This window comes from Polyergus mexicanus, unplaced genomic scaffold (genome assembly GCF_030449975.1).
Source record: "Polyergus mexicanus isolate NDT 795.1 unplaced genomic scaffold, iyPolMexi1.0 SCAF_159, whole genome shotgun sequence".
NCBI classification, from domain to species: Eukaryota; Metazoa; Arthropoda; class Insecta; order Hymenoptera; family Formicidae; genus Polyergus; species Polyergus mexicanus.
In genome coordinates, this window is record NW_027223479.1 from 14,496 (window position 1) to 28,935 (window position 14,440).

At 42.9% G+C, this 14,440-nt stretch overlaps 1 protein-coding gene across 1 annotated transcript; it reads right to left on the reverse strand.

Moving 5' to 3' along the window:
* Positions 1–11,617: 11,617 nt before the first annotated feature.
* On the reverse strand, positions 11,618–14,173 carry LOC138944335 (stromelysin-2-like). The gene is made up of 2 exons (XM_070315230.1): positions 12,796–14,173; positions 11,618–12,066 (listed from the first exon to the last, which is right to left on the reverse strand). The coding sequence occupies exons 1-2, from the start codon at positions 14,171–14,173 to the stop codon at positions 11,618–11,620; spliced, it is 1,827 nt and encodes a 608-aa protein (XP_070171331.1).
* Positions 14,174–14,440: the final 267 nt, after the last annotated feature.

Genomic DNA, 14,440 nt, shown 5'->3' on the forward strand with positions numbered 1-14,440 from the left:
AGAGCGGCCCGATGGTCAGATCAGCGCGATCTGGCTTTCGGGTGGAGGAATCGCAAATGTAAGCTCGAGATGAGCCCGCGAAGTGGTTGTCGGCACGAGGTCGAGCGGCGGGATCCCATCCGGCGGAAGGAGAGGAAGGAGAGGAAGAGAGAAGAGAGACAGCCAAGAGCGGGAGTCCAGGACACAGGAGACATCAGGTCGTAGTCTTTCAATATTAAGTACATTCCTGGTGGCTAATATACCTCGCTACCGATAATTTAATATTACTAAGACAGGGACAGAAGCGAAGGACCGGAAGGAACCGGCCGAAGGGGCGGCCACTCCACCCGCGCGAAGCGAGGGGGTTCCAAGGACGGAGCGGCGGGAGGATTCTTCACCATGGACCTATCTTTCAAAATAGGAGGGAGAACCGCTCGGACGCTGCCGAAATTCCGCATCTGCCGGTCAGACAACAACGGATTTAGGAAATTTCGGGGCGAGGATCCACCAACACGGCCGTGATGACAACAAGGATCGCGAGGACCGCAGGACGGCCCTGCGTAACGCGAAAGCGCCACAAGTGGCGCGATAGCGATTTATCGCGCCGACGTGTCTCCTGCAGGACTCTCGCTCGGCACTGTTCGGCGAGGCGTTAGAGAAGACGCAGGCTTTTCCGGGAGCGAGCGAACACACCGAACCGCTTAGGAGAAGGACAGAGAACTTCCGGCCGGTGGGACGAGCGTCGTCGACCCGATTTTGTTGCCGAATAACTGTAGGTAATTAATTCGGATGAGTTGCGCCCTAAATAGTTGTCGAGCCACGCGTTTTGGTGAATTAATTTGGTGAATATTTTCGGTAGATTAAGTCGCACGGCCGACGGGCACATGTCGCTCATCCGAATTAGATAAAATAGGCTCTCTCTATTCACTTCGCTGCCGCCGACAGTCATTAGTGTTATTTTCGCGTTAGTCTGTATAATACGTCGTAAATTATCGGGATTTTTGGCGTTCACGCGATCGATATTCCGACTCGCGCAAAGTATTGCGCCGCACGACTCGTACACCACAGTCGTTATAGATGGTTTCCGTATTGTTCCTGTGTATTGTTAGCGCGTGTTTGTAAGTATTGTAAGAAATTAGAGTCAGGAGGAAGCGAAATCCTAAAAATTCGTACAAGAAATCTATCGGGTGTCTTTGAGCCCGCTATTAGTTTCCGCGAGTCATTCGAGCTAGGGATTAGGCATTTCAACGCAAAGGTCACCGTCATTGTTATCGAGACATATATCGGCTTACCGCGAACCGGACCAACGGACCGATTTGAGTCGCGTAATCTAGTATTTTCTATTATATCGAAGCGGATTCACGAACGTGCGTAAAGTAGTTACCGGCGTATTCGAGAGATTTCTTTAGCTGTCGCGGCCTAATTAAGTCGCGTACGGCGGAAATCCTCGCGGCCGAAGAGTCGAGTTAAAGCGCGTAAGACGTCCGGTAATTTGATACTGTTGCGCACGGCCGTGCCGATCTCCACGGAGATAATATATCTTATTCGCCTGTAACATACTTGCTGTCATTCCAGGCTATTATTTATACGAACTACTCTATACTCTTGTTTCTTTCATTTTGAATATATTATTGTTATCTTTGTTTTAACCGACCGAATGCTCATTTTGGCTCCCGTGTTCTCGACTCTCCAGATTTCTCCCGTCTTCCCCGAACCCCCCCCCCCCCCCCTCTACCATTTCGGGTATACTGAATAGCCGCGGAATTTTGCCGTCGCGTTAATTATCGATCGCGCGATTGTTTTTGGTGTTGCGTTTTTCGTGAATGGTGCGGCCTGCCGTACCTGGCGCCCAACTTAGTTTATTTGTGATTCCGGGAATTTTGTGGATCGCGAGATCGATATTCGAAATACGCGCCGAAGGTGTACCGTGGGCATCGGAGAACCGCCCGCCGAATAGCTAATTATTAATTAAATAATTTTAAAAGAAAAATACGGTTACAGTGTGTATTCTATATCTTATTCAACTATCCAAGTATTATGAAGAATTTTGCAGCTTCACTTTTTTATAAATGAAAGGGTGCTACGCTATATAATGTTGCACTCTGGAAAATTTAGCTTATATCTGTCAAAAGCCATTATGGATAACTGCGAGCAGTTATCGATATACAAATATAGACTTACACATCAGTTAATATAAACATACATATCAAGAATATATATTTGAGTACATTTGTCAATGGAGTGTCATATAGTTTGTCATATCGTTATTTGTCATGCATCATATACATACAGATAAGTATGAATGACATTGGTGAAATGCAGTCTGTAAAGTTAATTTTCTATTTATTTTTTTAAATAATTTATAAATATACATTTATTTTTTAGTGGAATTAGAAGAATTTTCCAAGCTGTTGATAAAATTTTGACAAAGCCTGTAGCAACATGTTTATTGCAAACCAACATATTGTAATCAATTCTTGTTTCAATGCATCGCTTAAAATAGATGAAACATGTTTTAATATTGTTAATGAATATAATAGATCTGTTATATAGTATTTTTCTATCTGTCAGAATGCTATTTGGTATATATATTTGCCAAATAAAATTTAGTATTAAAACTGACATTATTTATAATTTTGTTGTGTTTAGTATCGAGACAAAGATTGGTTACAATATGTTCCCAGATAGCAAAATATATGCATTCTGAGTTCATATTGTACTCATATTTCTTACAAACATGATGACAAAAATAGACACAGATGCGGGCTCATATGCTGCTCAGAACGCAAACATGTTATGATATCTATAAAATTTAACATAAAAATGACACAATGAATACATAAATAATGTTCAAGCTGATACTGCATACTGTACGTTATATGAAGTTTAGAAAATGACAACAATATGTTTGTATTTATTGCGGTCTATGAGTTTACGATAATATTTTTGGGACATTTAGGTTAGAATTAGATCAGGATTAGATTAGGATTAGAAAATAAATAAAATTCAATAAATATAATTGACAAAAAGTTACATTTATTATAATATAATGTTGTTACATTTATAATAATTTATTCTACATTTATTACAAATGTACATTCGACATGCATACATTATATGTGATATACGCACATATACTGGATAATATACATATATATTGAACACAGCATATAATAGACTGCGCGCTTCCGTACGCAAGTCAGCGCGACAGCATCAGCAAGAGAGGAGGCAGAGGTGATGATCAAGAGAGATGTTCTCTTCGTCACACTGAAGATTGTGTAACAGAGAGCATATAACCCATTTGCTCCCTCTCTTACTGATGCTGACTCATAGATTCGTAACGAAGCGCGTAGTCTTTATATATATATGTATATCTGATGAATATGATCTGATCTAATATATCTGATATATATATATACTATTGATATACATTTGAAGACTAATTTTCTCTTTACGAAGATCGCATGAACAAAAATTAATATTTATGATTAAAAAAGTAATAACGCACGTAAATATTTAATACTAAATGTAAAGTTCTTATTATATGTATATTGGACGTTATACATAAATGTAAACATGAGTGTGTGTGTTCCCAGTAAACACAAAGTAACGGTAATGTAACATCAATGTTATAATTTCCCACTCAACAATGTAACTGCTATATAACATGCCTTGTACGTAACAGTTACATTGTTGAGTGGGAAATTATAACATTAATGTTATGCTACTATTACTTTGTGTTTACGGGGTTGTGTGTATGACATCCAATCATAGACATATATATATATGTATATATATATATATATATGTGTGTGTGTGTGTGTGTGTGTGTGTATCTGATGAAAGTATTAATTGATAATGATGCATATTTGCATTGATTGTGTCAAATGCGTACGTATGTTCGCATCTCCACTTTTCTCCAAAAAAAGAACTTGTTAATATTTTTAAATATAGACTACATGTATTTTGCAGCTTATATCAGCCCGTCATTTGAGGACTAATTTTCTCTTTACGAAGATCGCATAAACAAAATTAATATTTATGATTAAAAATGTAATAACGCATAAACAAAAATTAATATTTATGATTAAAGATGTAATAACGTATAAACAAAAATTAATATTTATGATTAAAAATGTAATAACGCATGTAAATATTTAATACTATTGAAATAGTATATAGTAAATAGTAAAGTTCTTATTATATATTGGACGTTACACATAAATGTAAACATGAGTGTGTGTGTGTATGACATATATACATATATATATATATATATATATCACTTTCATCGGACGCATCAGGATCTTCCGTTTCAAAAATGCCATCAGTATCAAAATGATCATTGGAAACAACGACTTCAGAACACATTTCTTCCGTTTCTGCTGTTCTTTTATCTTTGGTATTTCTCCAATACTGTCGTTGTTTTGCCGCACGAAAAACTTCCATTATTTCTAATTTAAATTCCGCCCTAGTTTCGGGCCCTTTAAAATTTGGACATCTTTTAGCTGCATCTAAAACACAATAATATTTACACATAATAATATTTACACATTATTGATATTTAAAGAATCAAAATATTTATATTTTAACATATGTAGCGTATATTATGCTTTCATAAAACGGAAAATACGTACAAAAAAACACTTTTGCAATCTGTGTATTGTAAAATGCTAACGATTCTTTTGTTTGACCCTAATAAGTAAATTTACATGTTAGTTTATCTGTCATTGTTTTTTTTTGGAAATGACTGAGAGCTTCTCTCAACTTTATGCCGCCAACAAATTGAAGATATTTTAGCTGTACAAAATTTTCATAATTAGTTTATAATTATCTATTTTTTGCAAAAAATCAATAATATATATAGATCAAGCATTTCTGTACCTTGGTACAGCAGCATGTAAAGCTGGAAGTTGACAGTTTACTATGACAGATAATTCCTTTATAAGGCTTTATAGAATTGCTTTACAACTCTATTTCATTTTATCTTATAAGATGTTGTCATAACCCGACCAATTTCTTAATATATTAAAGGATAAAACAATAAAGTGAAACAGAAAAGTGTAAGAAAGAGCTCAGTAAAGCAAAGCATTAAAATTAGAAAAGAGATCAAGGAAAGATAATTAAGAAAGAGTAAAATAATAAAAGAATATTAATAAAATAAAAGTAGGATACGTGACTAAAGAGAAGGAAGTCACGGTCAAGTTCTCGGAAGCTGAGTAAGCAGCTGACGAGACAGACTGACAAGCGGAGCACGAGACATGCTCCGGTCAAGGACACCACATTCCTCCCTAACCGACGACCTAATTAATTAAAATATATAATAAGCGCGAGATGCACCGACGCGGGCTACTCGCTGGCTATTCGCTCGCTCAGTTATACAATAATATCGCAGTACCGTACGTATCGCGTCCGACTATTATAATCGCGAATAAATGAAAGTGTATTAAATCTCGCAGAATATACTAAATTATACCTAAACGGTGCGGGAGTATTGTATTTCGAGCGTGGATCCTAATCCTTTGGGCGTTCAAATCCCGAAAGACCTCTTCCTTAGCGGCTAGAAGCACAACATTAATTGGTGGCAGAGGTGGGATACGCTAGCTCTAACAAGATCAACACCGGCAAAAGTCCATAACCACGAGGCAGAAAATTCCGTGGAATCGACAGAACGAGAGACAGCAAGGATAACTCCGTCAGACAGTCGACACCTACAACCGAGGGAAAAGGAAATCTAGCAGGAACTTCAAGACACCCGGTATATCGAGGCGACAACGATAAGCGCAACCTGAGAAGGCGCACCGACCTATCTCAACGGCACGCGACGCTCAACGCCCGACGGCCGACATCGAACGAGAGAATGCTGCTCATCGTACTATTGTAAGTCGAGAAATTAAAATTTGTAAACGCGTGAATGTCGGAAAACCGAAACGCATCACAGAAAAGAGTAGCGAATAAATCATGGTTATTTAGCAAACCAGCGAATAGAGCCATTAGAAATAGCGCAGTAAGCCCTATAAGAGTAGCAGTAGAAGCACTCCGGGATATACGCGATAACGTACGAAGAAATCTAAGCGCATTAAATTCAAGCGAGAATTTGTCCGAACCAGAACTCGGAGCAAACGTTGTAATCAAACGCGAATTTCCATTTGGCGAATTAGATAACAGTTTAATAGCGAATAATATAAAACTAGATGTTGAGGTCAAATCATCAATAAACGCGTCTAGTAGACTAACACACCGCCGCGAATTCTCACTAACGTCATACGATTCAAATATCTTTGACCCCGACGAAATCTATCGCATTCGAGACATGTATAACTCAAACGCTTCCACATCGCAACCCATCACATCGGAAGATATCGATGAGGGAATTAAGCAATTACAAGAAGAAGCAATTAGAAACACAAACCACAGAAAAAAACGGACGAAGCAGCCAACGACTTTAGGGAAATATTGCGGGAAATAAGAGAGGAAATTAGACGAGGAATTAGAAGTATGCATGCCGAGATATACGATTTGAAAATTAGAGGACCGCAACTCCGACAAAACAACGGGCATAGAACTCCGCCGGGAGAAAGAACCGAGACCGTGTACGAGTTCACACCAAGGATGTACGATATCGAAAAGGACGCGGATTTTTACCATTAAAAGAGGCTCGTGGAATGATTCCGGAATTCGACGGATCACCCAATAAACTACAAGAATTTTTGAGCGCGACTATATATGCAGTAGAACACATCATCCCATTAGATGAAGTAACGCTATTAGGAGCAGTATTATGCACGAAATTAAAAGGCAGAGCGATGCTAGATTTCTAAACGCGAAAAGTTCGAGACTTCGCGCAATTAAAAAATGAATTAGAAGTCTGCTATGCGAGTAAATAGAGTACGACGCATCTACAAATTGAATTCAATACGCTAAAACAAAAAAACGGAGAAAGCGCACGAACTTACGGACTTAGAGCAGACAAATTAACCATGGAGCTGTACGAGTCAATGATGGAAGGACATCATACAGTAGATAATAAACGCGCAATAATGGAAATAATACAACAGCAAGCCTTAGAGAATTTCCAAATAGGATTGCAGGACGAAATTAAAACATTTGTTCGATCGCGAAGATATGCTACGTTGCAAGAAGCAATAGCAGCGGCCAGCGCGGAAGAAAAGGTTAAAGGACCACCCGCGACCGGTACGCGAAGCAAAATAAATTTCACACCGACCTATAAATAAGAAAATAAAATAAACGTGCAATGTCAAAAATGCGAAAAAATTGGGCATTACGGCCGAGATTGTCGAACTAGCCAATACGCAAATCGATTCTCATTGCCGAAACCCGATAGACAACCCCGCGTAAATACGATAAATAAATATTGCCACTATTGCAAAAAATCCGGCCATGATCGCGAAGAATGTTGGTTATTACGGACGACCAAATAGAGATCAATCGAACCGAATCAAAAAATATAATTCGCGACCGGAAAATAAAAACCGCAAGAATAACGAGCAAGGAAAAAAGAAATTTAACTCCGCGTAAAGTAGCGATAAGGAGGAAAGAAACGAAAGAAAGTCGCATCGACCTGCAATGGAATATCAAGTATCACACTTCAAAAATACGCCGCATATATAGACAAGATTGGATCTTGTCACATTACCAATGCGAGAAGCGAAAAAATAAATTTACTATTCGATACAGGAGCCGCAATATCATTAATTAAAGTGAAACATTTAAAAGGAAAAACGTTAATAGAAGAAGAAAAAATAACGCTCACCGGCGTAATGGGGCATAAGATATGTACACTTGGAAAATTTAAGGCGACAATAACTCTGGGAGAGCGCCGAATCAAGCACACTATGTATGTTGTTAAGGATGATTTTCCAATAGCCTATGCCAGTCGAATACTAGCAAAAACCGAACAAAACTATAATACGACCGAAAAAGAACTATCAGCAATAGTATGGGCAGTTAAACATTTTCGACCGTACTTATACGGGACAAAATTTACAATAGTCACAGACCATAAATCGCTCGTATGGTTATTTAATGTAACCGACCCTGAATCTCGATTAATTAGATGGAGGCTAAAATTAGAAGAATACGATTACGAGATCATACACAAGGCCGGGACAGCGAACCGAAACGCTGACGCGCTAAGTCGACACGTGGCGGATATCAACAGCGTCGAGGAGGATGAGAGCCTCGACACGAAGATAACGCGAGAATACACGGAAAATGAGAAGCGACGCATTCTATACGAATATCACGATGCACCTGTGGGAGGGCATCAAGGAAAAGAACGCGCGATTAATCGAATTCGCCTGGTGCACAATTGGCGAGGATTGACAAAAGATGTCGAAGACTATATAACAAAATGCGAATTTTGTCAAAAAAACAAATTATCGCGAAAAATTAAAGCACCGCTAATAATAACTGACACTGCCGACAAACCTTTTGAAAAAAGTGCTTTAGATATCGTAGGTCCACCAACGATTACTAATAATGAAAATAAATATATTTTAACGTTCCAAGATAACCTAACAAAATTTAGTAAAGCAATTCCGATACCGAACCAGCAAGCCGCGACGATCGCAAAAGAATTCGCGACAAAAATAATCTTCGAACACGGTATCCCAGAAAAAATATTAACGGATGAAGGAACAAATTTTTTAAGTGAAATATTTAAAAACACATGTAAACTATTAAAAATCGAAAAGATTCAAGCAACCGCGTATCACCCGGAAAGCAACGGAACGCTAAAACGATCTCACCAAACGCTAGCCGAATACCTTCGACATTATATAAATGCCGATCAAACGGATTGGGACGAATGGATTCCCTACGCGATGTTCACGTATAATACAACACCGCACACGGCAACAGGGTTCACACCTTTCGAATTAATTTACGGGCACCGAGCAACATTACCGACGACATTGTCGCAACCGCCTAAGCCCACGTATACATACGATGATTACGCGCAAGAATTAAAAGAAAAATTACGCGCCGCACAGCAAGTTGCAAAGGAGCATCTAAGGAATGAAAAAATAAAAACCAAAAAGAACTATGATAAAAAGACGAAAGAAATCAGACTCAAGGTAGGAGAAAAAGTCCTCTTGTACGACGAAACAGTTCGCCGAGCACGATCGAAGAAATTGGACTCCCTATGGACCGGACCCTACACGATAATCGAAAAGAATTTGGAAGTGAACTACACGATAAAAAGGGGAAGGAAAACCATACGCGTCCACATAAACCGACTGAAACCGTTTATTGAAAATTAAAAAGCAGGAGAAAGAAGAAAAAGAAAAACGCATGAATAAAATAAAAATAGAATAGATGATAAGGAAAACGAAAAACAAAAATTAAAGAAATTCCTACCTTAACGTCCTCCACGTCCAGCACCGCGATCCAGATTCCACTCCCGTATAGTCTGAAGGAGGGCCTGACCACGACCCGCAGGACGAGGCTCAGGATTGAGGAAACGACCGCGACCCACAAAACGAGGCGCCGGATCCCAACAAAACTCAAGTCTGCGACCTCGATTGATATGGGGCGGCGGCGCGTCCACAGGCACTTCCGGCACAAACGCAATGTCACGATCGACCACCAAATCTGGAAGACCCAGGAAGTCGACCTCGCGAATAAGCGCGGGCGTCGAGAGTTGGTCGCGAAAGGAACGGGCAAAATGGTCCGACAAGTCTGGCACCTCCACTAAAGGATATTGACCCCTAACAGAAGCCTGAGCAGCGCTAAAGAACAGCTCGTGGCAGTTAGGAGTCATAACAAAAAAAAAACGCACTTCTGCACAACACTAATCGTATACAACACTCGTAAAAACGACAAGACGACATCGAAAGACAGACTGAATGGAAGAGCGAATAAATAGCCTGGAAAGGGCTAGGTAAAAACAAAAGTAGCTGAATATGCATCCAAAGAAAAAAGGAAATGCACCGCACGATTCTATAATATAATGCAAAGCTTTCTATTACAGGAGTCTTATTGCATGGAGCACCTGCAAGGAAACCAAACCCGATACCCAAGGAGAAATAAAAGAATTTAAATATGGACCGGTTATCTATTTCGAAAAATTGGGCAAGATAAACCAAATCGAATCCACATGGAAAATGGTGCTAAAACTAGACATCGCCGCAATGGACCACCGACACGAACAATTGAGAAACTATATGGCACAGATGAGAGCTCTATGCTACGATAAACCATTGCAAATAAAAATGAAAGAAACCTGCCACAACCTGCTACAAATAGCAGAAAAGGATAGAGAACAAGCAGAAAAACTGCTGAAACGTCTGAAAATCGCGTACCAAGCACCCAGGAAGACAAAACGAGGGTTAATCGACGGTCTAGGAACGATAGCCAAAAAACTCTTCGGCACAATGGACGCAGACGACAAAAAAATTTTAAAAGAGTGTTATAGCCCGAATATACCCGGCTATACATGAATTATTAAATATATTATTCTAAATACATATTATTTTATATGATTGCTCAACGTGTAACGCGAATACAGATCACGTTACGAGCGTTGACCGAACAAAGCGCTGACAACGCGAGCCACGCGCTAAGCCCGAGCGACCGTGCAATCATTTCATTGCGAAAACGCGAAAATCAGGGCAAACGGAAGAAGGACATTGCGAAAATGCAACGTAGAAGTCCTACTTAAAGGCGAAATAAAAAGGAATAAAGAAATTGCGAAAGTGCAAGCAAAGAAGTCCTACTTAGAACTTCTTAGCTTGCATCCGGATATTGCCAAAATCAAGCGACACGACAAACAGCCTTGTCGCTAAACGACCCCCTCCCGGGAAGCCAAGGGGAGTTAATAAAAAGGCCCACCGCTAACGAACGGCGGACAGTCTTGATCATTAATTAATATTACGCGGGAGTAGGATAGATAGGCCGGTTTTGGATCAGTTTTGTGTGAGTGTGAGAGAGAGGGTATCGTTGGGGAGTAAGAGAGAGAGATAGTTTCGGAGCAGTTTGTGAGCGCCCGAGGGATGGAGAGCGGGCTGGGCGGGTGCATGGGGGGGTAAGTAGGATGAGAGGGGAAGCGCGGCCGGGGGGAAGCGGTGGGTACGAGTCGCCGAGAGCGCTCGAGAGATGGCGCTCGGGGGGTGGCGCGCCCGACTCGCGACCTCGACGCGACTCGCGCCCCTAGCGCGCGATCCGCCGTCGCGATTCTTTAGGGGGGCGCTTCTAGCGCGCGATCCGCCGCTTCTAGCGCGCGATCCGCCGTCGCGATTCTTTAGGGGGGCGTTTCTAGCGCGCGATCCGCCGCTTGTAGCGCGCGATCCGCCGTCGCGATTCTTTAGGGGGCGCGCCGCTTCTAGCGCGCGATCCGCCGTCGCGATTCTTTAGGGGGGCGCTTCTAGCGCGCGATCCGCGAGCGGGCGGCGGGCGCCCGGCGTCGAGGGGGCGGGGGATCGTCGGTGGGCGGTCGAGCGGACGGAGGGGCGTCCCTCGTCGCTTTAGCGATGGCGAATCTTCGAAGGGTGGTGAAATAAAGAGGCGTCGTCGTTCTAGCGAGAGAGGAGAGGTGTTTTTATTGTTTTCTTTTACAAATTTTTTAACGTATTAATAATACGACGATACGAGTACGCGAGCGAGCGTATCACGATTCTCAGAAGAGCAGAGCCTGCAGTTCGCAATCGATTATATCGTTGCGGTCGAAGTTATCGCTCTCGCCTATCATCGCGGGAATAAGCGCTTTATCGCGAGCGCCCGCCGCGATGTCGAGGAAACGAATTAGCTTGTTGTCCACGCGCGTGGTTAAACCGCTTAAAGATGCAACGATGCGGTTGACGCAAAGTTCCAGATTTAATATATTTACGACGGTGTTCTTCGATACGGCTAGGCGAATTTTAGGCGTTTCGAGACGAAGTATTCGGAGATTGTTGAGTTTGCCGAATCGTAGCGTCAATTGTCCGATGTGTATTGGCGTCGGGCGCGCCTCGTCGCGCTCGTCGGAGCGAAAGTGCGACAGGAGCGTGGGTCGTAGATCGAGCAGTTCCTTCCACGTATCCGGCGTTAGCGAGATCTCTTTGCCGTGGCAATCTCCGAGGACGATTTCTACGAAGGAGGGTCGGCTGACGTTAACGCTAATTTCCAGATGTTTATATGCGGTTTTGGTCAATGGATAGCGTCTTCCTAAGATTCTGAGCGGTCGCGCGATCGAGACGTCCGCGTCGTGTCTTGGCGTTCGATCGCGATCTCGTCTAAAAAATAGATATGAGCGATGAGAGAAACGGTGTTAGCGAATTATTAATTCGAATAAATGTTCGATAGTCTTACCCATTGTCCATTTTAGCTTTCTTAGCGTATTCCGCGCTATCTTCGCGGTCTCGTTCGGTTAGTCTCGATCGATCGTCGAATGAGTGTTGCTGTTGCGGTTGTCCTCCCATTGTCGCGTACATCGTCGCTCGTTCTTTCTCGTTTGTTCTTTTTCGCGCGTTAGCTTCGGTGTTCTTCGTTAATAATGAAGCGCTTAATGGATGAGTGGTCTTTATATACTCGCGTAGAGATCGCTTCTTCCCCTTTCGCGCGTTTTCTCTTATATATTCTATTTTTAAAAAATAACGGTAGGGTCGCTCTAGTCGGTCTCGTCGTCGATTCTCTCTTTCTCGATCGTGTCGCTGAGACGATAGACGCGACTAAGGAGATCGCGCAATTGCCTTAGCAATCCATCCGTAGGACACTCGATGCCGAGCGCGTGTAGATCGAAAGGACCCGCCGAGGTTACGGTATTTGTAAATTCGTTGAAGGCGTAGAACTGACGTTTGGCGAAGAAATATAGATTGCCATCGATGTATCGGAAGGCCGACGTTATCGCGGACGGAATTCCGGGAAATATATCTTTTAATGGAGCGTGTCTAATGACTATCATGCGACACTCGTCGATTTCCGCGACTTTATCATCGTCGTATACAGCGTAGGTTCGTCCCGTGTGCGTATTTATCGCCGCGTTGATTTTAACGTTTCGGGGAAGTCCGATATCGTGGAGATATATCGGCCAACCCGATTTTAGTTTAAGACTGGGATATTCCGCGAGGTAGATCGAATCGTTCGCGAATAGAGCGAGATCGCCCGAGGGTCTTCTATACGCGGCGGATAGACGCGTGAAATTCGCCGGTAGAAACGTCGCGTAATCCGTGAGCGTCATGGGTCTACCGTAACGTTTCTCGGTTATGTCGACCGACCATATGTTGCGGCGATTAGCTATATATAATCGATGATTCATTATTAGCGCGGCGTCCACGCGTCGCAATGCGCAGAGATCCGCTCGCGCTGGATCGGTCGGCGCGACGCTCGTCGTCGCGGGCGTCGCGGTGGTCGCGGGAGTCGCCGTTGGATAATTTCCGTCGTCGTGAGATCCGTACAGATTTTGTATAGCGAGAATGTCTTCTATGCTCAGCTTAACTGGAAATTGATTCTCGATGTCGGGTATATATGGGAACATTATAGAGTCATTGCGCATACTATGCTGTAAACCCAATGCGTGGCCGATCTCGTGCGTTAGCGTTTGTAGCAGGTGATGCGTGTCGGGAGGATTTTTGTTTAGATACACGTGCCACGGTTCGGAATCGTCGATGTGTATCTCCGATGTGAAATCGGTTGTTCCAGAGGGAAAAAACGCGTGAGCTAGGGCTCCTCCCGGACCGTCGAAAGCTGCCGGGCAAATACCGACGTTTCGACGATTCGCGTAAGTGTGCGCGCCCGTTCGATACGATATTAATATATCGGGGTGTAACGGGTCGCGTGCGAAAGTTAGCGATGAGTTCGCCGCCCATAACGCGAACGCCGTTTCGGCCGTTCGCGAGATTTCCTCGCTAGCCATCTGAAAATTCCACGCGAGACGCGTCTTCGGCCATTTTCGCGCGATCGGGCTATACGCGCGATCGGGAATATCTGCGAGACCGCATCGCGGTTTACGCATAAGGTGAAGCGTAACGGCGTTTAACGCGCCGTTTCCCGATAATTGATAATATTCTTGAAACAGCGATAGCGCGCGACGCAGAGACGTCGCGTTATCGGACGACAGCGATTCTCCATCGTCTTTTAGAAAACCGTATACGCGCAGAAAACGAAGCGCCTCGATTTTTTCCGAGTCGAAGGGCGCGGCGACCGTCGTAGCGACGAGTATTGTCGCTAGAATGAGAACCGTCCTCGTATTAGTCATCGCGCGAAGCGGGGAAGACGCGATAAACTGTTGAGAGACACCGAGCGCGATTGATTCGCGCGTTCCGAGAGACGCCTATTTTTATCGGCGACGAATAATGCGGGTGGGTGGGGAGAGGGAGAGGGAAATGCGTTTCTTTCGACGTCGAGCGTTTGGAATACGCGTTATCTAGCGGACGCGCTCGAGTTCCTCTTTTGTTTTTTCTATTTTATTGTTCATTTGTCCTCTAAGAAGGACATTCAGTACTCTGCGTTGATACCACTGCTT

Excerpts from the sequence above, each read along its gene's own strand:
- LOC138944335 (XM_070315230.1), bottom strand. The coding sequence starts at position 14,173 with ATGACTAATACGAGGACGGTTCTCATTCTAGCGACAATACTCGTCGCT. Across the intron at positions 12,067-12,795 it reads GGCCTTCCGATACATCGATG|AAATCGTCCTCGGAGATTGC; the intron begins GCAATCTATATT and ends CCTCCTTCGTAG.